Source organism: Rhododendron vialii, chromosome 13a (assembly GCF_030253575.1).
Source record: "Rhododendron vialii isolate Sample 1 chromosome 13a, ASM3025357v1".
Lineage (NCBI taxonomy): Eukaryota > Viridiplantae > Streptophyta > Magnoliopsida > Ericales > Ericaceae > Rhododendron > Rhododendron vialii.
The window spans coordinates 5404736-5432152 of record NC_080569.1 but is presented as its reverse complement, the minus strand read 5'-3'; the positions used below and the strand labels follow the sequence as shown (position 1 = coordinate 5432152).

General features: G+C 38.5%; 2 protein-coding genes across 9 annotated transcripts; one reads left to right on the top strand and one right to left on the bottom strand.

Annotated features, from left to right (window-relative positions):
• Nucleotides 1–1029: 1029 nt before the first annotated feature.
• On the bottom strand, nucleotides 1030–10435 carry LOC131312690 (uncharacterized). 5 transcript variants are annotated; one of them, XM_058340623.1, is made up of 17 exons: nucleotides 10144–10435; nucleotides 8738–8856; nucleotides 8372–8635; nucleotides 8156–8253; nucleotides 7697–7859; nucleotides 7496–7606; nucleotides 5957–6907; nucleotides 5702–5857; nucleotides 5511–5610; nucleotides 5315–5409; nucleotides 4253–4444; nucleotides 4010–4066; nucleotides 3856–3927; nucleotides 3530–3628; nucleotides 2360–2491; nucleotides 2062–2235; nucleotides 1030–1309 (listed from the first exon to the last, which is right to left on the bottom strand). In XM_058340623.1, the coding sequence occupies exons 1-17, from the start codon at nucleotides 10151–10153 to the stop codon at nucleotides 1148–1150; spliced, it is 2955 nt and encodes a 984-aa protein (XP_058196606.1). In that variant the 5' UTR covers nucleotides 10154–10435; the 3' UTR covers nucleotides 1030–1147. The 5 variants fall into 5 exon arrangements, with proteins under 5 accessions (XP_058196606.1, XP_058196607.1, XP_058196609.1 ...); XM_058340624.1 differs by having other exon boundaries at nucleotides 5702–5854; XM_058340626.1 differs by lacking the exons at nucleotides 8738–8856; nucleotides 10144–10435 and having other exon boundaries at nucleotides 7702–7848; nucleotides 8372–8389.
• Nucleotides 10436–22019: 11584 nt separating this feature from the next.
• On the top strand, nucleotides 22020–26129 carry LOC131312687 (uncharacterized). Of its 4 annotated transcripts, XM_058340615.1 has the most exons (4): nucleotides 22020–22444; nucleotides 23123–23294; nucleotides 23615–23743; nucleotides 24653–26129. In XM_058340615.1, the coding sequence occupies exons 2-4, from the start codon at nucleotides 23254–23256 to the stop codon at nucleotides 25890–25892; spliced, it is 1410 nt and encodes a 469-aa protein (XP_058196598.1). In that variant the 5' UTR covers nucleotides 22020–22444; nucleotides 23123–23253; the 3' UTR covers nucleotides 25893–26129. The 4 variants fall into 4 exon arrangements, with proteins under 4 accessions (XP_058196598.1, XP_058196595.1, XP_058196597.1 ...); XM_058340612.1 differs by lacking the exon at nucleotides 22020–22444 and having other exon boundaries at nucleotides 23013–23294; XM_058340614.1 differs by lacking the exon at nucleotides 22020–22444 and having other exon boundaries at nucleotides 23032–23294; nucleotides 23621–23743.
• Nucleotides 26130–27417: the final 1288 nt, after the last annotated feature.

The window sequence follows — 27417 nt, the reverse complement described above, 5'->3', positions numbered from 1 at the left end:
AATCACCACTCCTCAAGATTTCAGTTCTATTGTGACGGTGAGCTTCAATGTTACAGAAAATGCCTTTGCGATAGAAAGCAAGTGGTGGCGGGAGTATGTGAATAGACGTAACGATTTGAGGTCTATGGATGTGATTGGCTTCTACAGACCTGTCCCGGCTGCTCACAAATTCCATTACCTGGTTGATTTTGTTAGAAGAGCAAATCAGCAGATTACGAGCATGCCTGAATTCAAGCCTCAAAATTTCCTATTTCAGCTGAACTTCACCAATACTGCCAACAAAACGAGAACGATCTTCATTCCTAGAGAAATAGAAGTACGAAATCATTTCCCGGTTATTGGAATCCCTGCCGACAATTTTGGTTTAGTGAGGTTGCATTTTACTGATGCTCGAAACAATGATTGGCCCGTAAAAATGATGGTCGCTGCTCCTACTTGTACAGCTCAGCTATACATGCTGAAATTTTCAGAGAGATTTGTGATGGAGAACAATTTGGAAGATGGGGATTTGATTAGGTTTTACATCCCTGTCCGGCCTTTACACTCGCGACACTTCCTTATTGAATTTGTGAAAGGTAGTGGTGAGATGTTGGAATTGAGCCAAGTATCGGGGACTGCAGGAAACGATGGCAATGGGAACGAAGGCAGAAACAGAAAAGATAAAGACGAGGTAACAAGTGGAAGCGACAACAGACAAGGTGATGGAGGATGCCAGGATTCACAGTGTGGCCTCCCCAAGGAGAAGAAAACTGGCTCGTTGAGAACGCTGTATGGCAGGAAAAGAAAGCGGTAGAAGTGGTGATTTAGCTTCCTAGGAGAAATTCAGCATTGGGGAAAAAATATGGATCAATAATATCAAAATTGGGTCAAAAGAAGTGGAATATTTTATGGTCTATTGTCCTCACCCAGAAGAAAGACAGCAAGCTTACCCAAATGCATTTTATCATTCCAAAAAACAAGATCGAATTTCGTAAATGATTTTAAGGTCTCAAGGGCCAAATGCTGCTGCACAAAAACTACACTTCCCACTGACAATGAACTCAAATATTCTCATAAAATAATGCATGCTAAAAGCCTAAAATTTGTATTAGGATTCTGTACAAGATGTAACAGCGTACAAGTAGTAAGGTGACTTTAGTCAATTTGTTCAAACAGCATAAGCTTTCCCCATCTTAGAAGAGAGAGTTTCAGACCCAGGCGCAGTGATCAAGTTGCCATTATAGGACATGTAGAAGTAGTTATGGTTTATTCTAGTTACCAAATCTGCCAAATGTGGAAAGTGCCCGACATTGAGCTTGAAAGATAGAACCTGCACAGAGAAAACAATGAAGGAAATTCACATGCCCGTGTCTATGCAATCACATATGCTTTCATGTATGTTTTCTGATGGGTCTGTACAAGACTTTTTGGCTCATGAGTTGAGTCGGTAGCGACCTCAAAGATTGAAATATCATTTTGCTATGTGGTCTCGGTTAGCTAGGAAAACGCACGTATGAAGCAGGAACATCATGGAAATGTCAAAACGAATTGGGAATGTATGAGAAGGTGATTGCTGAATATCTATAATAGGTGCTGAAACAACTTGATGAAACAAGAGGTTTTGCAGAATTCTGACCTATTTCGGTGCATTCCAGTATGTTTCACTGGAAACTTTGAAAATTGTGTAATCGCCTAATACATATTGCCGTCCAGAAAAAAGAAACATAAAAGTTTCGGGCGTTTCAATGGAAAGAAATTTCGTTCTTGAGCAGCCTATATTACATGGACTCAGATACAGGTAGGGGGTCGGGTACAGGTATATGTCTCAGACGAGCCAAAATACTCATTCCTAAGTATATTATCTATCCTATTCTAGGATATATGGTGCTTAGAAGGTGCATAGGAGTTCTATGCATTTTTCATGATAAATGTCAAAAACAAGATAAGTTTTTCTAGGTGAATGTCCAAAATGCGAATCACATACCCTTATCCTAATGTCAAGTATCCGACCATGCTTACACTATTCATTTGCTAGATTCGATAGAACAAGTACTGAAAAAAAAAGGGCGGATAGAAGATTACTCTGAGAAGAAAAGCAATGCAATCATCAAACTGTTTCTCTATCCGAGCCACTTCCATTTCACATCTAGCCTTGATGGCAGAAACTGCTCCACCACTAGTGAGTGTCTGCTGCACAGAATAGAAGTCCAGAGCTAATCCCAGAATACTGTTGATCCGGCTCGCAATCAATGCCCACTGAGAGCAAACAAGACAATTTAACAGTGGTCGGATTCATTTTAACAAGAGATACGCCATCCAAAGAATCAAGCTATAAACTCATGCTGCAAGTCAAAAAAAGACAAAAGGAGATAGAACTAACCAGCTTATCTGGAACAACAAAGCATTGGCGCTGAATTGACAATAAGTAGGCCTCATGTACTTCTATGACTTCATCCAAAGATGCAGCGGAGGCCATACCCTCACAGAGTTCGCGCCATGCACTATGATATACCTACTTAGCAAATGCAGGTCAGAGATCAAATAGAGTATGAGGCTCGTCTCATATACATTCTGCTGAAAGTTACCCACAAAAACCCAAAACAAGAAGGAAAAAAGCAATACTTGAAAAGCAAAACCCATATTCTGTGAACGCTCCATCTTCCAAGGGATGTGCCTATCATAAATATTTATGTGGGGCCACAACCAGTCTACCTTACATCAAAACCAGATGATGCAGGGGCATAATGATGCTAATCTGGAAACAAAGGGTTATCTTAATTATTTCAAAATGTCTTTTTGGTTTCTAGTCGAAGCGTCTGTCAATTTTTTAGTCAAAGTATTCAGTACATGTTTGTAATTAGCTACAGTCTAGTAAGTTGTGTCTTTGCTTTAATAGTGATCTAGGTATTTGGGAGGTCATGTTGGAAATTGTCTATACTTTATTTAGTCTTGGAAGCATAATCTTTGTAATGCCTATAAATAGGTGATCTAATGAAATGAGAAAGGGAGTTGAGTTGATTATTGAATGATTTGCGAGTGGGTCTTGCTTGGAGTGAGTGATTTCTCCTACAATCAAGCAAGTGGCTTGGTTGCGTCGAGTGACATCCGTGCTTAGTAGCGTCGAGTGGCATCCCGGGACTATCCTAACCTCATAGGTTTCGGCTTGCATCACTTGACAGATTTTAACACATTGAATTTTCTATGGAAACTAGTTTCCTTTATTAGACCAGGAAAATCTGAAATCCTAGAGTGGATGCAGCCAAAAGAAAAGATGCTAGAAACAGATTTTGGTAATATCACTCGAATGTTACTTGTTAACTGCATTAGTTACTTTTCTTAATCATTGAACGTAAATGTATTTGCTAAAAAGAGGATCCTTTAAAGACATGAGGGGCTTATTTAGCTCCTAAGAAATGAGGCAAATCCAGTAAATTTTGGTGATTTTAGCTCCTATGTAATGTCTAAACACAACTTTTATGAGCTCACACAGCAATTGTAAATAGCAGCCATCATAGAACAAGACCTGTATCAGGAGCTAGAAGGATCTTACTCTGTCCATCACATATTGGTGAAAAGCATCTACAAAATGTAGAAGTTTTTGCTCCACTAACCAGTGACGCTTACGATTGATTGTAGCAGTGCCTCTACCCTGAAGAACAAAAATAAGTTAAGCAACAGAAATCACAGTTTTGAAATACCAAACTAAAGCTGACCCTTCATTTCCACGTCACATTGTAGTGGTATATAAGAAGAACTGACACATTTGAAGCCAAAAATAATTTGAAGCCAAAAAGAACAGACGCGCACACACACGCAAGAGAGAGAGAGAGAGAGAGAGAGAGAGAGAGAGAGAGAGAGAGAGAGAGAGAGAGAGACCTTCCACATCCATCTCCGAGTTTTATCAAGCACAAATTTTGCACGCTTGACCTTCAACAAGAAACTCATGACCTGCATCAAGCACAGAGCATTTACACTCAAGTGGAGATGCAATATAGGCATTTCAAATACCAATTGAAGCAAAAACAGCTACCTGGTTATATTTTTTTATTGCTTCCATATTAAAAATGAGCTCAAGTGGCCAAGAAACCTGTAACATTCACAAGCATCACACAGTAAGTAGTAAGATCTGAAAGAGAGTGACCATGCATTTAAAAAAAATAGACTAAAGCATCAATAATGCACTACAGTTATAATAAGCATGGAGAGAGAGAGAGAGAGAGAGAGAGAGAGAGAGAGAGAGAGAGAGAGAGTCATGCTTAGCCAGAAAGTGGACCTTGTATGCGAAATTCAGTAAATCAAGACCATCAATTCCAAAGCTCTTCCCACGACTTTTACGGGGGGTTGAGACAAGGGTAGCTGCATTCGTCTCCTCATCAGCACTTAAACCATGATTTTTGCTGATAGACACAACTAAGGAATCTGGAGCACTCAGTAGCATGCCATCAGCAGAATTCGCAATTGATTCCTGGTGTCAGATTAGCACGGTTCATTACTCTGATCCACACAGCAAGCAAAACGTAACAGCTCGAAAGGAAAACAGCAGATGACATCATGGATATAGCCAGCAATACATTATCCCAATAAATCAAACTCAAATATTCTAAAGACCACATAGCACTCTCATTGATTGCTTATGTTAGCTTTACATGTTTTTTTCCCCCATGTAGTGCAATGCTGTTACACTTCAAAAACACCTGTCTTTGGCTGGAGCAATGAGGAAGTTTGAATCAGGATTGGGGGAAAAATAACAGAGAATAGTATATATTCTGAGAAGAAAGAGTAAGGACAGAAGGAAAACAACAAAGAAACTTGTAAGAGAAAAAGAGGTGGTGATATAGATTATCATGACATCAACATTCTGCAATCTGCAATTCATGACATACATAGAAGGAAAAATACTGCCCCATTGTACATCAATACATGACAATGATACATTCTGCTCAAACTGTAACCATCTCTCATTCACAAAAATAGTATCCAACTAATCGACTCCTTTTCTGAGATGAATATGAGCAGCAATTGCAGTCAGGCAATCATCACTCCTAAAGTCAAAAGTTAGGGAAACTAACAAGTAACACTAGATCATTCTCTTGCAAAAAATAATGGAACACTACAGAAATTTTGTAAGCACTAAGTATAGAAATACGTATCCATGGTCTTATGTTGCAATCTGGCTCATGGTCACTGGCCCACTGTACTTTTCATGACCTTAGTCAAACCCAAACATGCTACTGCAGACTAGGACGAAGATATGGCTCCTACAGAATAGATACAAAAAGAGGTATCAAACTAGCCTACCAAACCATAGGAGTATGGCATTCACACGAGCATTTACCTGTAATAACATGTTCAACTCAAAATCATCATCCCACGATTCTCCCTTATCCAGCTTGTCAAAAATCACAGTCAAGAAATGCTGCAGCAGATCACCTGGATGGGGAAAGTGCAATGTCAAATTTAAGAAATTGAGAATGTCAACAAACAAATATCCAAAGCACCAAAATCCAAAAATCCAGGAATCCGGAAGATACCTGATCCTAACAGGTATATAGCACGTAATACACCCAGCTCATCCATCAGTCTCCATTCGTTAAGTAACTTTGACAAAATATTCCTGCCAACGTAGTCAACCTGAATTTGTCGAAAGAAAAACATTTTGGATTTGTAAACAGTACGTATGAAAACAGAAACTTTGGTTATGCAAAGAAAAACAACCACTTACCTGCTTCTTGATGTAGATAACAAGGCATTCCTGTAGAATAACCACAGGTAGTGGAGTAGCTTTTGGCTCAACACGTTGAATCCAGTTGAGAACTCTTGATGGAAGACTACTATTTTTCTGGAAAGGTAAGAACTCGGAAATATAAAGCTCCTCCTGCTTCATAATTTCAAGTAAGTCTTGGAATAGAAGGAACTTCAATAAACATTTTAACCAATTAAGTATCAAACTTCTCTGACAACATTAATCCAGCAGTACCTGAAGAGGAGGAAGAAGAGTAGGAAATGGAAATAATACTTCTAACATTTTTGTGTCATCCTGTGAGCGAAGATGGCCAGATTCTCCAAACTGAAAACCAGAAGTATAATTTGTTCCTTTTGCTGCACAAAAAGGTTCCCCTTTCCCACCAAAAATAGTATTTCTTAAGCCCTCATCATTAAGAGGTGGAAGATAGAAATTACTAGACAAATTCAATGCACTCCAGGCATCCTTGTTCTCATCAAGAGAATTTTGGCACACGGTGATGACTGGATTTTCAGGACAGAATGATTTTTTGAAAGAAAATGTATCCACCTCACCCGCATCAGAGCTCTTGTCCTTCATATCAACCAAGAACTTATACCAAACCTTCTCTGAGCATGTTGTGGCTGGCAAATTCTCACCATTCTCTCCTTCAAGTTTCTCTATGTCCACAAAGGGTCGAATCAGAGGGGCAATTTTGGAGTTGAATGGTTCTTCTTGCAAAAAGTACTTAGAGATATGATCACCATGCCCAATAAGACCTGTTAATGATAAACAAAAGACCTCTGATAAGGTTAACCCAGTCTTGCTCGGAACATTATTGGAACTAACGCTTCTGCAGTTTCCAACTTCATCATTAGCCCCTCTGCCAGACCCCCGCAAAAACATCATAGGAGCGTGTTGAATTAGCTGCAACGATTTTCCAGCAGAAACAATTTCCGTTGCTATTTCCTTAATAAACAAAGGACATACTTGAATTTCTCTATTGTTCTGGTCTTTTCCTTTTATAGGGCTAGACACAGAGATGGATTCTCTTCCTGCCACTTCCTTCTTGTCATCCGTTAAAGGTATGCATGTAGGGGTACCAGAAACTTTAAGTATTTCATAACGTCTCTGTCTCAACAGATAGCTCTTCTCCCAAAAATCAGCCTCCTTGACAGAAACTGCTTTGTTAGCATAAAAGAACATCTGAAAAGAAGAATATAGAGGTGGTCTGAGAACGAAAAACATTCAAATAAACACAGAATTCTAGGAGTAGAACTGCTGACGGTACTTGTTTGAGAGCAAAACGCAGATTCAGATAAAAATAGATGCTAATGATGCAGAGACATAAAATTCCTGTACTCAGTTTAGCATGGATAAATTACCATAAAAGGATTTCCGGAATCCCCCCAAAACAAAAGTGTTACTTCAATCATATCTATTAGACTGTTAACCAGCAACTCATCTAAAAGTTAAGTTGTTAGAGAGAGTGGTAAAATAATATTTATGCTATCAACACATCCCCTCAAGTGTAGCCAATCTTTCCTTTGTAAGCGGGCTAAACATGTGCAAATATTTGATAAATTAGGTAGGTGGTGAGGTTCAAACACAAGATCTATTACCTGCTCTGATACTGTATTAGATTGTTAACCACCAACTGATCTAAAAAGCTTAAGCTGTTAGAGAGAGTGATGACATTATTATTGATGTTATCAACAGTATCATTGGGTGGACAAACCATGAAAGTAAGGTGCTTCAAACCCTCAAATAATGTACAAAACTTGCAATGACTACCTCTTCAAAGGGATCATCAAGTGTTCCTTCAAAAAGCCAGGAATCAAGACCCTCGATATATGGCAATAGACTTCCAACAAATATATAAAGTAGCATCCGGTATGCATCCTCCTGAAATGAGCAGATATGAACCACAATTTAACCAAAACATGCACAGAAAAGTAAGAACGGTAAGACATGCAGACTGGGAAGTTTCACGACCTCACCCCCTTGCACAGGACAAATTTCATTGAGCTTCTTGTAAAGATGGTCAAGAATATGAACAGCAATTTCAGTAGCTGGAACAGAAGAACCAGTCTCCAAATACACTTTAGGAATGGCTCCATGCACTATTTGCTGTAAAAAGTCTGCACCTGAGCAAAGACTAGTAAAAACCAAGTACCATCAGATGTCTCCATAACAAAGATTGACAAGCCAGACAGGTTCAGGCCCTTAAATACTATACAAAATCTCAGCTGCCACAACGAATGAAAACAAAAACAAAAAGGTATACAGAAAAACAAAATACAAAATCAGGAGATCCTTGCTACATGAAAAAGAAAATGCACAAAATGAGAAGACAAAAATATCTTCTCTCTACCCCTCAACCATGGATGGCTCCTTGGCCAATATTATAATTTCTCAAAACGCTAAAAAAATTTACTAGCTAGCTGCACAAACCTTGATAAAGAACTAGCCAAACCCAAGAGAGTTGGAGAAGTTACACCGTCGAAGTTGCTTATATTTACTTCCTCCTTCAAAGCTACATCTCGTAATCTCTGCTCCAAAAACAAGAAAGTTCCCAAAGAGAGAACAAAGATCATGCTAAAGCAATGAAAAGGGGGAATAACTGAAAATTATTAAACAACGATCCAACAATGAGCGTCAAGTATATACCTTAAGCCAAGCCGAAACAGAGCATGAAAATGCCCTCAAAGTAGGTGACGGTAACCTGACAGATTTCTCCACTTTATTGACTACCACTTCTACCAGTCTTAAACATGTTGCAGCATACATGAATTGATTGAGAATGACATGTAGACTTTTCTGCGAAAGGTGAGTAACATATATCCCAGTTTTGGCAAGGTAAGTCAGTCTAACATCGTCCCAATAAAATAAAGAACTGGATAAACCTTGTAATATGTGCAGTACACCTCGCACCTGAAATAATAAAATCAAAGAATGAAACTAGAATGTGGAAGCAACATGGATACAGTAATACAAAAGTATTTTATGGCTAGATGTACTAACAAATGAGCATACCAAGTCAACTTCGCATGTTCTCAAAAAGGAGATTGGTGCTGCAAAATGTACACCATCAGAGAAGGCACCATAGATCTTGTTGATTAAACTTACAGAAGGTTTCACCTCCGCCCCATGCACTGAATAAAGGAAACACAACGATATGAGAGCCAAACAAAGTATGTAGCAAAGTTGAATGAGTTCCAAATGGATAATGGAGAGTATCACAGACACCAAAAGCCAAGTTTACACACGATGGGTAAGTTTCCAAGGCCTCTTTTGGTACAACAGCCTCAAGAAGCAGCAGGTGTAGTGATAAGCCCAATGCCATAAGGGTGAAAACACCCACCAAACTCTCTAGCAGGATTTTGTTTCAGTAGTAGTACCTTCTATAACCAATTAAGAAATCTACCAAGGCAAGTGTGCAAACAGATACTTGTAACACAGAAGCTAAATCTCAAAGAGTGCAAGGAGTAGAGGAATTATTGACTTTGGAAGTTTCAACCTTCGCATGCATACTATTGTGAATCTGTAATAAAGCGGGAATGTATGAACTCGAAGGCTAGTAAGATGGCAGTGATAGCACCAAATCCATAAGAAACACCGTTAATGTGCAAAACTTCCCCAGCACTAAAGTCATACTCCCAATAGGTTAAATATAGGAACTTCCAGAAAAATGATTCTCCATTGTGTGGTGCCGCTGCGCTTCTTCCCAACCACATGCGAGAGATGTCCCTTCTTTATGCACATCCATATACATTTCAAAGACTGTGATTCAAACCCGAATTAGGCTAAGTGACAAGACGGAAATTTGGTGAGAAACCACAAACCTTTCTTTTCTGTTTTTTTATCACAATCCAAAGGGCCTATTAGGGCAGCCGTTCCCAGTTTGAGATCCACATAGGGCCTGCTTATTCGACAGAACTAATAGTAAAGGTTGATATGCAATCCCATGGCGTTAATGCCCCCAGATTAATAGTACCACACCCCATAGTACTTTATATCCTACACTTTGTGAGATTACATATTCAGGGTGTTCAATCCAGGTCATAAAATTCAACGAAACACCGGATATGCAATCCCTCGTGCATAAAATCCTATCTGAACGAACCCATCAAGTAAGAAGAAGAAAATCTAGTGTGAACCCATTAAGACAATGTTTATTATTCCCTCCATGTAGTTCAAACTGAACCCCAACAATCGTCGAAAATCACATATAATTTCTCACAACTCTGGTTGTTGAAAGAATCGCGAGTATAACTGCTAGGGCACAAGCAATCAATCGCCCATGCGACACTCCTCCAACAGCATATATACGTATAAACACGTGTGCAACTTTATGTACCTACTGATATGCGTACACGAATTCGAATGTATGCACATGTTACTGAGTGTGTGTGAGAGCGCGCGCGCGCTCAAAAACTTACCAATATCCATGAGAACAGAGGGGGTTGCGAGTGTCTACGCGCTCCGATTGAGTGGATCAGCATCTGAACCTCGACATTGTCGCATCGCCATCAAGAGGATGCAAAGATTTGAATTTTTAGAGAGAGAGAGAAGCAGAGATGGGTGAAGTTTCTGTCTTGTGCTCAGTGAGATTTCGGGAAAGATTGTTTACTTCTCCGTACGTCGTTTCTCCGGAGATGGTGAGAAGACGGCCGGCCGCTCTCGATCTTGCTCATATGTCTGTGAGCAACGGCAGAAAAAGAGACCCGTATAAAGTTTGGGGAAATATCACTTTGACCCCACGTACTTCGATCGAAACTCACTTGGATCCCCTGAATTACTGTATTTCCTTTACGATGGGCACATGGTTCTCTCAGTCAGGCTAACTAATTAGTAAAATCCCTTATAATTATACTAGCAGTTATTATAATTTTTTAATAACCAAGTGTCTCGGCCAGTTTACGCGTACCTTGACTAATTAAGGAGTATCAATTTTTGGAACTAAAACGGTGTAGCATGGGGCACTGCTGCATCCAAGGGGCAGCAGGCCCTGACCAACAACTTAGAATTTTTTTTGGACAAACGCATTATTTTTAAATTCTCATTTTGCGGACATAACAATCTTTTTAGGATAGATATAGTACAATTTATTTACATGCCTACTGATACCGATCAAACTAAAAGGGTGCTGCTAAATATAACTGCGAATTTACTACATATAGCTAATTCATAAAAGGGAAACTAAAAAGATGATTTGATGTCCCATTTATCAATCACAACAGTTGAAAACTTGCCAACTCCCCAATTCAACGATAATTGTTTAATTATTCTATCACGAGTCTCGTCTCTATGATTAGGAACAAACAACACAAAAATTCAAAATTTTTGATTCTCCTCAATGTTCAGTTAGACGCACGTAATTCAAATTCTGGATCCAAATCCAAATGTCCATAGTAATACAGAAACTTTGAACTTTGAATTATTCTCTCGAACACGTTTTTTATCTTACCCACACACAAATTAAATGAAGATTCCTAAATCAGGATGTGAAGGCCTAAAGCACACAAATGAAATCAAATATGATAGTTACATATACAACACAGATGTGCACGAGCCTTCGTGCTTTGAATGAATCGATTGATAGGAAAAACGAAATCGTGAATTGAGCCATTGTGCTTTAAGCATCGGGGAGAGAGAAAGAGAGATGCGTTGTAGTATTTTGGTGAGAGAGACAGTGAAGGAGAGAATGAGAGAAAGCTGTATTTTGTTTAGGAAAATCTGGGAAAAAAATGTATTGTGCTTAATTTTTCAGTTTAGTTGCATTGCCAAATTGTCATCGGCCCATGGCCTTATAATGTTATATTTTTTCATATTTGGGCGTTGGAGCCAACTTGCACTTGCAGCTCAATTAGTTCGAGGTCGTTGAAATTAATGATCAGGTAAAACTCCCACAAGTGTTTTTGTCTTGCATTAGAATTAAAAGCGTTTCCCTCCCCTCAGGGGTGACGCTGTGCACATTCGGACCGTTGATCTCGGCAATCAATAGTTCGGATTGCACGGTGCTGTGCGTGTTGATTGCCGCAATCAAAAGTCCAGATGTGCATAGTACCATGCACAAAATTGTGGTGTCACACACTACATAGGAAAATGTTGTGAAATATTGATGATATATAAAAGATTCTCTAAAATGCTTCTTTATGTTGAGTTTTTGTTGTTAAATAATATTGCAACCAATTGTTTATAAAACCGTCTGTACTGAACATAAAACTTTTGATGAATTATTCAATCAATTGGGTAATTTACTCAAAAGATCACTTTTCAGTATAACCGTTTTAACTGCAAGTTTCAACTAGAATTACCCTGTTCTAATTTCTTGATTCTTGAAAGCTTCACAGAAAACAGAAGCTATATATATATATATCTCTCGGCAGTCATCACTCTCATGATTTCATTCCCCCCACCTGAAACGAGCAAAGCCTCTCTCTCTCTCTCTCTCTCTCTCTCTCTCTCTCTCTCTCTCTCTCTCTCTCTAAACTACTCAACCATATTCAAGAAAGAAACAAAAAAAATGTCTGAATACTTAGACATTGGTGCTTATGCAGGGGATTTGAATGTTCAGCAACAAGAAGAAGATGTAGCAGCAGCAGAGTAAGTTACTTCCACTTGTTCTTCGCCAAGAAAACTCACGATGTTAGGATTTCTTCAAGTATTGATCTTTTTCGTTTGTGGGTACCCGATACATGCATTCACATTTCCGCAAGTTTGTACTGATTTCCCAACTTGATGCAAAGAACCATATACCCGAGTTACGATCGTGCAGAAATTAATACAGGGTATGATGCGGGCGTTCTACTTCTACCTTTCATTCTTGAATTACATCGCCACCCAAAAATAGATTCAAGGGTCTTCGTTTCTAATTAAGTGAACTTTGTAGTTGGATCATTACACCCATTGGAATCGTAAACTCAGCGATTAATCTTTGTTGAATGTTAATGATGTTTCGTGTGTTAACTCTACATGCAAAAGCAGATACCTTCTATTTCTTTGAATTAAACTCTTATGATTGCCCAAAGAGAGGACTAATCGTAGAACAATTTTTCTTGGGTAATCTTGGATAGAACTGATTCTTTAGTGATGCTACTTTAGGGTGTGTTTGGATTATGGATTTGTATAAAGTAATTTACGGAGGAAAAGAATGCGAGAAAACGAAAAAAAAAAGATGTTCAAGTAAAGATGCTGATTTCATTCTGATATCTATATTTCACGAACACCTTATCATGTGTTCCTCTCCAATGCAGAGAACATCCTGCCAATGAAGGGGCTGAACGAGTATTTCTGTTTGAGGTTTATCTGATTCAGGGAGACGACGAAATGGAAGCGCTCTTAATTCCAAGGGAACTGGCATCACACCATTTCCCCCCTCTACTGAATCGTGGATACACTTATGTGGAGCATATTCAAATCACCGAACCTGATGGCCTAAGTTCTGACGTCACAGTGGGGTTTCTTGGCGTGGAAAGTGCCTTCGTGATAGCAAACGATTGGTGGAAGGAGTATGTTAACCGTAACGATTTGAGACCTTTGGATGTAATTCACTTCTCCAGACATGTCCCGGCTGCACACAACAACCATTTCCTGGTTGATTTTGTCAGAAGAGGAAATCAGCAGAATATGATCGTGCCTGAATTCAGGACTCAAAATTTACTGTTTCAGCTGAGCTTCACCCATTGGGCCAATACAACGCGGTTGCTTTCCATTTCTACAGAAGAAGTAAGACGTCATTTCCCTGCTATTGGTGAAAGTGTTGGAAAAGCGAGATTGCATTTTACTGGTGCCCGAAACAATGAGTGGCCCATAACCTTCTTGATCCTTGTTCCTACTCCTACCACCATGATGACATTGTCTGACAAGTTTGTGACCGAGAACAATTTGAAAGTTGGGGATTTGATCGGGTTTTACAAACCTGTCCAGCCTTTGCACTCTCGACACTTCCTTATCAAAGTTGTGCAAGGAGCTGGCCAGATGTTGGAGCTGGGCCAAGGATCGGGGTCTGCATCAAAAGACGGCAATGGGGATAATGATGGAGATGGAACAGGCGGAGGCGGCAACAGAAAAGGCAATGAGAAGGGAATAAGAGGATGCGACAAGCGACAAGGTGATGGTGGTAGCAGTGGGGGCCACCCCAAGAGGCAGAAAACTCGCTCGGTGAGAGAAATTTATGGCGCTGAGTTGAAAGTTGCAGCAGTGGTGATTTAGCTCCCTTGTAAACTCTTGAAGTAGTATTTAGGAAGAAAGGGTAGTACTGGAATCGGCTATTGGGGACGCAACCATCTGAACATGAATTCGATATATACATCGGTATATTGAACAGTGGTTATTGGTTTCTCTGTCAAGTGTCTATATGGTATGAATGGGCTAACTAATGGAAGGACCTAAACAAATGAACTAAGCACCAGTTAGATAAGTTAAAGCAAAACAGGCATGATCAGATTTTTCATTAGGGTTTTTTTTTGGCCTTGAACATGATGGAATTACTGAAGTCGGTCATAATTTTAAGCGCGGGTGGAAGATTAAGTCGAAAATGAAGTTACCAGTTGCCAATTTGAATAGGAATAAGGACTGCAAAAAACAGTTCTTTGTAAAAAGCATAGGTTAAAGTTGAGTTCAAGTTTGCAAAGAATGTCAAGTCCATGAAATAGCAGTCCCACGTCTCTCTTTAGTGATCTCTGGCTTTGCATTTCAGGTAAATGAGGTAGAAGAATGTCAAGTGATTAGAGATATATGTGTGCTGTAGGTTTAACATATAGCATCGGGCGATACTACTCCTGTAGCCATCAACCACCATCAAACTTGAGATTTCATCTCGGCTCTCGTAGATCTGAGTCTTCCATTGCCGAGATATCTAAAACCTTTGATTGCTAAAATGGACGGCTTGGATCGTGAGGGTCCCTGGTTCCGGTCGTCAAACTTTATTAGTTATTGTGCCTAACTGTCACTGATTCAAGGCCTTATAACTGCTTGCTTGTGTTTTTAAGTAAATGGATTGCTAACTAGCTCTTTTATTCATTTATGAACTAAGTTGAATTTTGAAACAAAGGAGAGTAGGTCTGCAGAAATATAAAATTTATTGTTAGGACAAGTATAGTGTAGTCATATATAATGACATGTACGATGCTCGATCGGTTCGTATTATCGTATAGGCATATAGGGCTTGCTACTCATTGGTTTATTTGAACTTTTTAAGTTTGTGTTTTTCTAATTTGAAGAATAGTGCTCATGACCTGAAAATATGACAGAAATGTGCATGACATGCGCACTCAAAAGAATTATACTCTCATGCACAATACTCGGGTTCAACCCTGACTAAAACTAATAACTACTAACACTTGTTGCCCTTCCAAATTAAAAAAAAAAAAAAAAAACACTCTTGTATTTAAGTAGCAATTCCATTAAAAGCGAGGAACAAAATGGTGGATTATTGTTATGAACGAGCTAACTGACTAATGAAGGACCTAAAACCAAGGAACAAAGTACCAGTTAGATAAGCCAAATCAGAACATGCATCATCAGATGGTAGGTTTCTTGATCGTGAAACAGAAGTAGTGAAATTGGTCATAAGTTTTAAGAGCAGGTGAAATATAAGGTCAATGATGAAGGCTCAGTAGCCAAATTGACTGGAACTGAGGTCTGAGGCCTAGTTTGTCAAAAAAGTCCGGGCTTTTTTCTGTTTCGTCATTATTCAATTTTTTCCGCATTTGTTAGTTTTGTGTCTTTTTTTTTTTTTTTGTAGATTATTGGTTCGTATTGACAAGAGGAAAAGGTGGGCTAAAAGGGCTAAATTTTGGATATTTTTTTAAAAGTCATAATTTTGAAATCCAAATACATGATCTCCAAAAAAGAAAAAAATCTGACATTTTTTTTGCTACTTAAAAGGGAATGGAGGTTGCGGCTAGGCAGGGCTAAAATGAGACTAATCAAACTAATTATTACCATTTCAAAAAGATTGTTTGGTTCTTAAAATAAGAACTTAAAAATGACAGAATTTGGTCAAAAAAATTCAATTTTTTAAAATAAAAGGACTCATAAATATTTAGTAACCTATTGAAAAAACAAATTTGAATTAGTTTTTGGCAAAATAATATTTTTCTTAAAGTTCTTGTTATGCCAACGGATAATCTTTTTGAGACAGAAGGAGTGATCATTCATCATCATGTTTTGAGTCTTGATGGTATTTAATCTACTTTTGACTGAAAAAAAAATTATAATTTGCAGGTTGCAGCCAATAATATTTCCATAACAAAAGTAGCAACAAAAAAAAAATGGCAAACTTCTTCTGAATTTTCATAGAATAAACTACAATAAACCACCCTCAACTATGTCTCATTTTCACTTTGCCCCCCTAAAACACTTATCGCTGCAAGCCCGAGATCGGGAATGGGACCAAGATTTCCTTCGCACGGGTGCCGAACTATAAAGAACAAGATTTTGAAATTTCAAGGTTCGGGAATCAGATAGTTTTTTCGGTTTGGATTTTGAAGAAAGTTTTCTGGGTAATGAGTGAGATGGATAAAAAGAGAAATTAGACTAATAATTAAAAGGAAAGCTTACGAGAAACCGAGCGGAGAGAGAGGTTGGGTTTTAGGACCCTAAATGGACACATTCTAAAGCATTTAAATGTTTAAATAACACCCAATACAAAATACAATAATCTATGTGTTCGAGCAAAATACAACTAATATTAATATAAAAATTTGAAGAAAAAAAAAACCCCGACACTACGCGGGGCCTAAGCGAAGCATAGATCGGTCTCTGCAGGAGATGGTGCCTTAAAATAGCTCAAAATTTGAATGAATCGATTGATAGGAAAAAGGAAATCGTGAATTGAGCCATTGTGCATTAAGCATTGGGGAGAGAGAGAGAGAGAGAGAGAGAGAGAGAGAGAGAGAGAGAGAGAGAGAGAGAGAGAGAAATGCGTTATATTTTGGTGAGAGAGACAGCGAGGGAGAGAATAAGAGAAAGCTGTATTTTGTTTAGGAAAATCTGGGAAAAAATGTATTGTCTTAAATTTTCAGTTTAGTTACATTGCCAAATTGTCATCGACTCATGACCTTATAATGTTTTTTTTTCATACCTGGGCGTCGGAGCCAATTTGCACTCGCAACTCAATTAGTTCGAGGTCCTTGAGATTAATGATCAGGTAAAACTCCAACTAGTGTTTTTGCCTTGCATTAGAATTTAAAGTGTTTCCCTCCCCTCGATCGGGAGTGATGCCGTGCACATCCGGACCGTTAGTTTCGGCAATCAATGTGTCCGGATTGCACAATGTTGTGCGTGTTGATTGCTGCAATCAACGGCCCGGATGTGCACAATACCGTGCACAGCACGGTAGTGTCATACACTACATAGGAAAATGTTGTGAAATATTGATGATAAAAGATCCTCTAAAATGCTTCTTTATGTTGAGTTTTTGTTATTAAATAATATTACAACCAATTGTTTATAAAACCTTCTGTACTGAACACAAACTTTTGATGAATTATTCAATCAATTGGGTAATTTACTCAAAAGATCACTTTTCAGTATAACCGTTTTAACTGCAACTTTCAACTAGAATTACCGTTATAACCGTTCTAATTTCTTGATTCTTGAAAGCTTCACAGAAAACAAAAGCTATATATATATATATATATATATATATCTCGGCAGTCATCACTCTCATGATTTCATTCCCCACCTGAAACAAACAAAGCCTCTCTCTCTCTCTCTCTCTCTCTCTCTCTCTCTCTAAACTACTCAACCATATTCAAGAAAGAAACAAGAAAAATGGCTGAAAACATAGACATTGGTGCTGATGCAGGGGATTTGAATGTTCAGCAACAACAAGAAGCAGCAGCAGAGTAAGTTACTTCCACTTGTTCTTCGCCAAGAAAACTCACGATGTTAGAATTTCTTCAACTATTGATCTTTTTTGTTTGTGGGTATCCGATACATGCATTCACATTTACGCCAGTTTGTACTGATTTCCCAACTTGATGCAAAGAACCATATACCCGAGTTACGATCATGCAGAAATTAATACAGGGCATAATGCGGGCGTTCTTCTACCTTTCATTCTTGAACTACATGATCGCCACCCGAAAATAGATTCAAGGGTCTTCGTTTCTAATTAAGTGAACTTTGTAGTTGGATCATTACACTCATTGGAATTGTAAACTCAGCGATTGATCTTTGTTGAATGTTAATGATGTTTCGTGTGTTAACTCTGCATGCAAAAGCAGATACCTTCTATTTCTTTAAATAAAACTCTTATGATTGCCCAAAGAGAAGACTAATCGTAGAACAATTTTTCTTGGGTAATCTTCGATAGAACTGATTCTTTAGTGATGCTACTTTAGGGTGTGTTTGGATTATGGATTTGTATAAAGTAATTTACGGAGGAAAAGAATTCAAGAAAACGAAAAAAAGATGTTCAAGTAAAGATGCTGATTTCATTCTGATATCTATATTTCGCGAACACCTTATCATGTGTTCCTCTCCAATGCAGGGAACATCCTGCCAATGAAGGAGCTGAACGAGTATTTCTGTTTGAGGTTTATCTGATTCAGAGAGACGAGGAAATGGACGCGCTCTTAATTCCAAGGGAACTGGCATCACACCATTTCCCCCCTCTGCTGAATCATCGATACAATACTTATTTGGAGCGTATTCAAATCACCGAACCTGATGGCCTGAGTTCTGACGTCACAGTGGGGTTTCTTGGCCTGGAAAGTGCCTTCGTGATAGCAAACGATTGGTGGAAGGAGTATGTTAACCGTAACGGTTTGAGACCTTTGGATGCAGTTCGCTTCTTCAGACCTGTCCCGGCTGCACCCATCCACCATTTCCTGGTTGATTTTGAGAGTAGAGCATATCAGCAGAATATGATCGTGCCAGAATTCAGGGCTCAAAATCTACTGTTTCAGCTGAACTTCACCAATAGGGCCAATAAAGGGCGGTTGCTTTCTATTCCTACTGAAGAAGTAAGAAGTCATTTCCCTGCTATTGGAATCCCTTCTGAAAGTGTTGGAAAAGCGAGATTGCATTTTACTGGTGCTCGAAACAATGAGTGGCCTGTAACCATCACGATCCTTCCTACTCCTACCACCGTGCATCACATGATGACATTGTCTGACAAATTTGTGACTGAGAACAATTTGAAAGTTGGGGATTTGATTGAGTTTTACAACCCTGTCCGGCCTTTGCACTCACGACACTTCCTTGTCAAAGTTGTGAACGGAGCTGGTCAGATGTTGGAGCCGGGCCAAGGATCGGGGTCTGCATCAAAAGACGGCAATGGGGATAATGATGGAGATGGAACAGGCGGAGGCGGCAACAGAAAAGGCAATGAGAAGGGAATAAGAGGACGCGGCAAGCGACAAGGTGATCGTGGTAGCAGTGGGGGCCGCCCCAAGAGGCAGAAAACTCGCTCGGTGAGAGATTTATGAATTAGAAAGTTGCAGCAGTGGTGATTTAGGTCCCTTGTAAACTCTTGAAGTAGTAATTAGGAAGAAAGGGTAGTACTGGTATCGGCTATTGGGGACGCAACCATCTGAACATGAATTCGATATATACATCGTTATATTGAACAGTGGTTATTGGTTTCTCTGTCAAGTGTCTATATGGTATGAATGGGCTAACTAATGGAAGGACCTAAACAAATGAACTAAGCACCAGTTAGATAAGTTAAAGCAAAACAGGCATGATCAGATTTTTCATTAGGGGTTTTTATTTTGGCCTTGAACATGATGGAATTACTGAAGTCGGTCATAATTTTAAGTGCGGGTGAAAGATTAAGTCGAAAATGAAGTTACCAGTTGCCAATTTGAATAGGAATAAGGACTGCAAAAAACAGTTCTTTGTAAAAAGCATAGGTTAAAGTTGAGTTCAAGTTTGCAAAGAATGTCAAGTCCATGAAATAGCAGTCCCACGTCTCTCTTTAGTGATCTCTGGCTTTGCATTTCTGGTAAATGAGGTAGAAGAATGTCAAGTGATTAGAGATATATGTGTGCTGTAGGTTTAACATATAGCATCGGGCGATACTACTCCTGCAGTCCTCAACCACCATCAAACTTGAGATTTCATTTTGGCTCTCGCAGATCTGAGCCTTCCATTGCCGAGATATCTAAAACCTTTGATTGCTAAAACTAACGGCTCGAATCGTGAGGGTCCCTGGTTCCGGTCGTCAAACTTCATTAGTTACTGTGCCTAACTGTCACTGATTCAAGGCCTTATAACTGCTTGCTTGTGTTTTTAAGTAAATGGATTGCTAGCTAGCTCTTTTATTCATTCTTGAACAAAGTTGAATTTTGAAACAAAGGAGAATAGGTCTGCAGAAACACAAAATTTATTGTTAGGACAAGTATAGTGTAGTCATATATAATGACATGTACGATGCTCGATCGGTTCGTATTATCGTGTAGGCATATAGGGCTTGCTACTCATTGGTTTATTTGGACTTTTTAAGTTTGTGTTTTTCTAATTTGAAGAATAGTGTTCATGACCTGAAAATATATGACAGAAATGTGCATGACATGCGTACTCAAAAGAATTATACTCTCATGCACAATACTCGGGTTCAACCCTGACTAAAACTAACAACTACTAACACTTCTTGCCCTTCCAAATTTAAAAAAAAAAAAAAAAAAACACTCTTGTACTTATGTAGCAATTCCATTAAAGTGAGGAACAAAATGGTGGATTATTGTTATGAACGAGCTAACTGACTAATGAAGGACCTAAAACCAAGGAACAAAGTACCAGTTAGATAAGCCAAATCAGAACATGCATCATCAGATGGTAGGTTTCTTGATCGTGAAACAGAAGTAGTGAAATTGGTCATTAGTTTTAAGAGCAAGTGAAATAATAGGTCTATGATGAAGGCCCAGTAGCCAAATTGACTGGAACTGAGGACTGAGGTCTAGTTTGTCAAAAAAGTCCGGGCATTTTTCTGTTTCGTCATTATTCAAAAATTTTCGTATTTGTTAGTTTTGCGTTATTGTTTTTTAGATTATTGATTCGTATTGACAAGAGGAGTAGGTGGGCTAAAAGGGCTAAATTTTGGATTTTTTTTTATAAATGGGTAAAAGTCATAATTTTGAAATCCGAATACATGATCCCAAAAAAGAAAAAAATCTGACATTTTTTTTGCTACTTGAAAGGTAATGGAGGTGGCGGCCAGGCAGGGCTAAAATGAGACTATCAAACTAATTATTACCATTTCAAAAAGATTGTTTGGTTCTTAAAATAAGAACTTAAAAATGACAGAATTTGGTAAAAAAAAAAATTCAATTTTTTAAAATAAAAGAACTCATAAATATTTAGTACCCTGTTGAAAAAACAAATTTGAATTAGTTTTTGGCAAAATAATAATTTTTTTTTAAAATTCTCGTTACGCCAACGGACAATCTTTTTGGGACAGAAGGAGTGATTATTCATCATCATGTTTTGAGTCTTGATGGTATTTAATCTACTTTTGACCGTAAAAAAAATTATAATTTGCAGGTTGCAGCCAATAATATTTCCATAACAAAAGTAGCAAAAAAAAAATAAAAAATGGGAGCGACTATTTGCAGTCCTGTATTTTCTCTCTTAACCCACTACATTTCGGTAAATAGTTGTTAAAAATCATACATAACATTTCGGTAAATAACTGTTGAAAACAAGATTATATTTCGGTATCTACATGTCAAAAATATGTTCAACCTTCGGTAAACAACTGCCAAACATACATTTTCGGTAAATAGCTGTTGAAAAAAATATTATGTTTCGGTAATTATATGCTGAAAATATATCTCAATCGGTAACTAATTGTCGAGTATAATTGAAAATTTTTAACGGGTTGAGAGAGAAAATACGGGACTGCGAATAATCGAAAAAAATGACACAAACTACTTCTGAATTTTCATAGAATAAACTACCACTATGTCTCATTTTCACTTTGCCACCCTGAAATTCTTATCGCCGCAAGCAGGAGATCGGGAACGGGACCAGGATTTCCTAAGCGCTGGGCCTAACTATAAAGAATAAGTAGATTTTGAAATTTTAAGGTTGGGAAATCTAATAGTTTTTTCGGTGGGCTTTGAGAAAAATTTTCTGGGTAATGAGTGAGATGGATAAAAAGAGAAATGAGACTAATAATTAAAAAAAAAACTTACGAGAAACCGAGCGGAGAAAGAGTTTGGATTTTGAGACCATAAATGAACACATTCTAAAGCATTTAAATGTCTAAATAACATCTAATGCAAAATACAATATCTATGCATTTGAGCAAAATATAACTAATATTAATATCGAAATTTGAAGGAAAAAAAACCCCGACACTGCGCGGGGCCTTGGCCCCCATGAGGCAAAGCCTAGATCCGTCTCTGCAGGAGATGGGAGATGGTGCCTTAAAATAGCTCAAAATTTCTGATCATGGCACTTCGTGACTGTAGGAATCTCTCTCTCTCAGCGAATTCGTGCTACGAACTTCGAAAAACCCATAGCAAAGTTACTCACAGAGCTTCGATCGTCGCTCTAATCTCACAGCATATAAATTAGGGCTTAGGGTTTTTTTCACGAGGCAAAATGTCATCGCGCCAGCCGCCGCCGACGGAGGCGCAAGGATGGTTGCGGCGCCGGAGAGTGCAACGGCTGAGAAGCGGTCTAATCGACAGAAGAGAAAAAAAAAGAGAGGAAGAAATTTAATGGGAAAACACTCCCAGTGGAGAAGATTCAATTCCTAGGGTGTAATAGGTGAAAAAGGTTTGTGATTTTACATAACCATTCCCAGGTCCAGTGATCTGAATTATGTTAATTGCACATTACTCGTTGAGTAATGAAATTGATTGCGAACACAATTTTATTTTGATTCGAAGGGTGTGAGTTGACGCGCACCTCAACTAACCGCTCAAAAGCAAGTTATTCCTGCGAGACTAAAGTATTCATAAAGAATTACTTTGTTGCTTGCTTTCCACGCGAGACTCGAAAATTTATAAAAAGAAAAAAATTACTTTTCTGTGTTTTGACCTCAAAAATTAAGTCCGATCACCACCCATCAACCGGATTAACGCTTGCTTCAATTTTGTTTTCTCTTTTGAGGACATGTGGTGGTTCCAGAAAAAGAAAAAAGAAAAAAATTGGATACGTCGTAAAAAATGATCATTTTTATACTCTCCTTTTTCCAATATATATATATTTTTTGAAACAATGGAAACATGATCTAGCTAGCCGCCAAGTAGATAAGTGCTCCTACTTATAACCGTACAATCCCTTATTACCCTGCCTTCTGTTAGTCTTTAGCAATCAAAATCTATTATCTTTTCTGTAACTAAAGATACACCCCACCTCCAAACAAGATCCAAACAAGAAACCCATCTCTGATCTCTCTCATCCTTTAACTCGTCACACATTCAAGAAAGCTTAAAAAAAAAATGTCTGCAGGCTCAGGGCTGAAACATATAGAAGGGAGGCAGAATGACCCAGAAGATGACGAAGAAGGCGATGATCTAGGAGATTTCTCATTAGAAGGAGTTGAATTGTATTCATCTCCAACAGAGTTTGCTACTGCCAAGATGGCTGAGAAGCAATCCGGAAAAGAAGAAGCAGAACCAGGGTAAGCAATCCTGACACTTGTTCTTTACCAAGAAAACTCACCATCATTAGGGTTTCATTTGATTATTATCTTGTGGGTATCTTCATACGCATGCGCGTTTGGCGTTTGTACATACAGTACACACTGTTCTTTTTACTTGATGCAAAAAGAAATAGTAGTTGGCTATCATATAGGAATACCTGATATACTATGGGGGGTTTTGTTTAATGACCTCACTCCTTACCACCATTATAGAAATTCAAGGGTATTGATTACTGATTTCTTGAACTTGTTATCCGATTTTTTTACGCCTATTTACTGGTTGATGTCGTTTTGTGTAGTAGAAGAGATCCAAAAGGGAAAAGAACAGCGGATTCAGATGTTCAACACGAGCAGAAGCAAGAAGGAACAGGGGAGATTGTTGAAGAGATCACATTAGAAGGGTGTTCTGGAAAGAAAAAACAGACAGGGTAAGTACCTGACACTAGTTCTTCGCCAAGAAAAGTCATTGTGACGTTTGGGTTTATTGACTAATTCGTTTGAGATATTAATATATGGCTGCACATTTGAATGTGAATATATGTAATAATGCTGATTTTTACTTTTACATAAGAACATTAGCACTTGGTTTGGAATTGTGATACACAAGTGCAGGGTGTCTGTAGGGTTTTCCATTTCTATTTTTGAATTTTCTCGCCAACCAAACAGAGTTTCTAGGGTTTCTTCCTCTTTTAAAATGTGTGACCCTTTAATTTCAACTAATTGGTTCAAGGTTTGGATTTCGTTTGTTAGGTCTGAAAATTCATGAGATCTTTGGGGCCTACATTTGGCCTTTCCCATAAACACCATACACGCAGGCCAATCTGGCGGTTAGAATGCCAAATTCGGTTGATACTTTTATATCAGTGAGAGATAACAGTAACAACAACTAGATAGAAGCTTATTGCTGCAACATTTTTCTTGGATTTTCTTGGAAAGGACTAATTCTATCATCTACACAGGCATGTAACAACTCGTGTATATGTTGGCGTAGATAGTTAGGGGTGTTGGATAGTTAAAGGTGTGCTTTGATCATGTATTTGTGGAGGAATCTTGTAGAGGGAAAAGAAATGATAGGGAAACCAAAGATCAGTTTCATCCTTTTCATTTCCCTTTATAAATTCTTCCAGAAATTAGTTATCCAAACATAGCCTTATTTTCATGTGAAGAGAAATTTTCATGGAGAGATCATGGATTTGTTTTTGATTATCTTTTTCTCAATGGAAAGATTAATACAACTTTTGAATACATCAATAGTCAAATGATTACGACTAAATGTCTTTCATCTAACTCCTATTTTGTGTCAATTAGCCTTTATTTCTTAATTCTTCCCTTTGCAGAGAATCCTCCACGGCTAGTGATAGTGCTGATCCATTGCTTGCTAAGCCAACCCAAATTGGTGAAAAGATGGGAATTTTTGTTTTTGAGATGAGGTTGGCTCAAAGCAATGTCGAAGAGGACAGGCTATTAATTCTAGAGGAGCCAGCATTTGAGCATTTCTATCCTATACTCAAACGTCGAAGGGCTTTATCGATGAATCTAAGACTAATTGACCCAGAAAACCTCAGTTGTCCGGTAACACTGTTATTTGATCCTGTGAAAAGCTACTTCAAGATAGAAGGCGGTTGGTGGCAGTTGTTTGTTAAGAGGTATAGTTTGGAAGCTATGGATGTGATTCGCTTTTACAAACATGTCCAACCTTCTGAAGAAACTGATGTCCTGGTTAATTTTGTTAAATCAAGAAATCAGGAGACTATGAGCTCTACCCCAACCCAAGTTAGTGAAAACATGGGGATTTTCCTGTTTGAGATGAGGTTGACTCAGCGCGATTTTGAACAGGGGAGGCTTGTAATTCCGTTAGATTTGATATTACCCTACTTCCCTCCTCTAGCCAATGCTGCCAACCGTCGAAACAACTATTCGAGGACCATACAAGTTACTGACCCTGAAAATACCCATTTGAACTTATTAATGAGGTTTGATGTTTCAGAAAGCGCCTTGGTGCATGAAAGCGATTTGTGGAAGGAGACTTTTCAGATGTTCAAAACGGAAGCTACTGATATGATTCGTTTCTACAGACCTGTCCCGATGGCACACCCATACCATTTCCTTGTCAATTTTGGCAGCAGTACTCCAGAATTCAAGCCTGAGAATTTCTTGTTTCAGCTAGAATTGAACCATTATGGCATCGCGTTCAGGAGGCTTGTTGTTCCAACGGAAGAAGTGAGGAAGCATTTCCCCCATGTAACTCGGGATGAGATGATACTGCGATTTACGGATACTCAGAACAAGAGTTGGCTCAAGAAAATCCTTTTCGTTAGTCATACCTACATGCTGGTACTGGAGGAGGATTTTGTGATTGACAAAAATTTAAAAGATGGGGATGTGATTAGGTTTTATAAACCCGTCCGGCCTTTACACACGCTGCACTTCCTTATCGAGTTGGTGAGAAAAGCGGCGGCTTCTACGACTGATCCGACCCAGTCGAGGAATCCCAAAAAACAAGGTGGTGGAGGTGGGAAACACAGCGGTGGCCGCAAGGCGAGGAAATTTCCTCTTGGAGATTGCTGTGTGTCATGAAGAAAAGAGATCCAGGAAAGAGCAGCAAAGAGCAAGAAATTGATTGATTGAGCTCCCTTGTAAAATTTTGAGGTAAATAGGAAGAAAGCAAGGTCCTAGTATTAGCTGTGGGTAGACATATTTCTGATTTTTTGATTTCATAAATGGATTGGCATTGTGAACATTGATCACTCTGTTCCTGCAAGGCGTCTATTTGGTGGAATATTAGTCTGAAATTGAGTAGGCAGCTTAACTAAATGATGGTTCCATTTGCCTTGAGTTTTGATATTTTTGCCTGGAGTTGGTAAAGCAATGAGCTGCTAGACACAATTTGGTTCTAATGGATGGACCTAAACTAAGAAACTGAGCACCAGTTAGATAAGCCAAAGCACACTAGACACAATTTGGTTCTAGGTTTGTTGACCCATGCAATTAGTAGAATGATGGATTTGATCTTTAAAAAAACTTGTAAAGTCATTATTGAAGGTCTTATTGTCAAATGGTAGCGAAGAGGGATGAAACTAAACCATCCCTTCAAGTTAAATAGTACTCTTATGAAATGCATTGAGTCCCACATCAATGATTTTAGCCGTTTCTATTAAAGGGCTTGTTGATAAGGTTACTTTTGCTAAAAATTAGACTCGTCCGAGATTGTCAACAGAAAAAAAATTAAAATTAGACTCGTTGAACAGTAGAGAACTTAGGGCAGTTACTGTTTCTCAGCAGTTTTAGAACTCTCTCTCTCTCTCTCAAGTTTTCAAACCAAGATTAATTGAACATACTTTTCAAAACTGGTTTAATTTTCGAGTCAAACTTGCAAAACCCACTACTCAGCTCGACTAGTATACATCCCCACTAACGTCATTCGTTCAAGCATCTACTCGGACCTACCAATGTTAGCCGATCCTCAAAGTAAAATATCACAGTCCGCATCCTTTAAAACTAAACCACACAAGTCAAAAACTGAAAACAAACTCGAAACCCGGGAAAAGGAAATTAAGGAATTAAGCAGCCATTTTATATGCATGGTCATCATTTCTCATTATAGATAAAGAACCCTTGACAAACCAGACCCAAAAAAATATTAATAAAGACATTTCAATAGATATACAAACTAGAAACAAAAATTCATAACCATGTTGCACTGTGGGTGCTTTTCTTTGTTTCGTGACCAGGGTGTCTAGTTACGTCCAGATTATACGCACCTTAACTAATTTTGGGAGCCCTCAAGTGGAAAGTCCAAAAGCTAGCTCCAAACTTCTAGTTGATCAACACACAAGCGGCGAGTACTCCATCCTCAAGCCGGCGAGTAATAAAAACAACGTCGTCGTCAAGGTTGTTGAGTATCTCGGGTCTGATTCAGTGTGGCCAATCGCAACAATATAAGCCTAGATCCCTTCTAATTCCTTCCGATGAGATACTTCTTCGCATTTTATCATCACCAATTTTCACTGGAACAAACATTCCAATGAGTTATACAATATGAATGATTTAGATTCCACAAATTTTCGATTGATTGCTAAGAATCTAACTATGCATCTTAAAC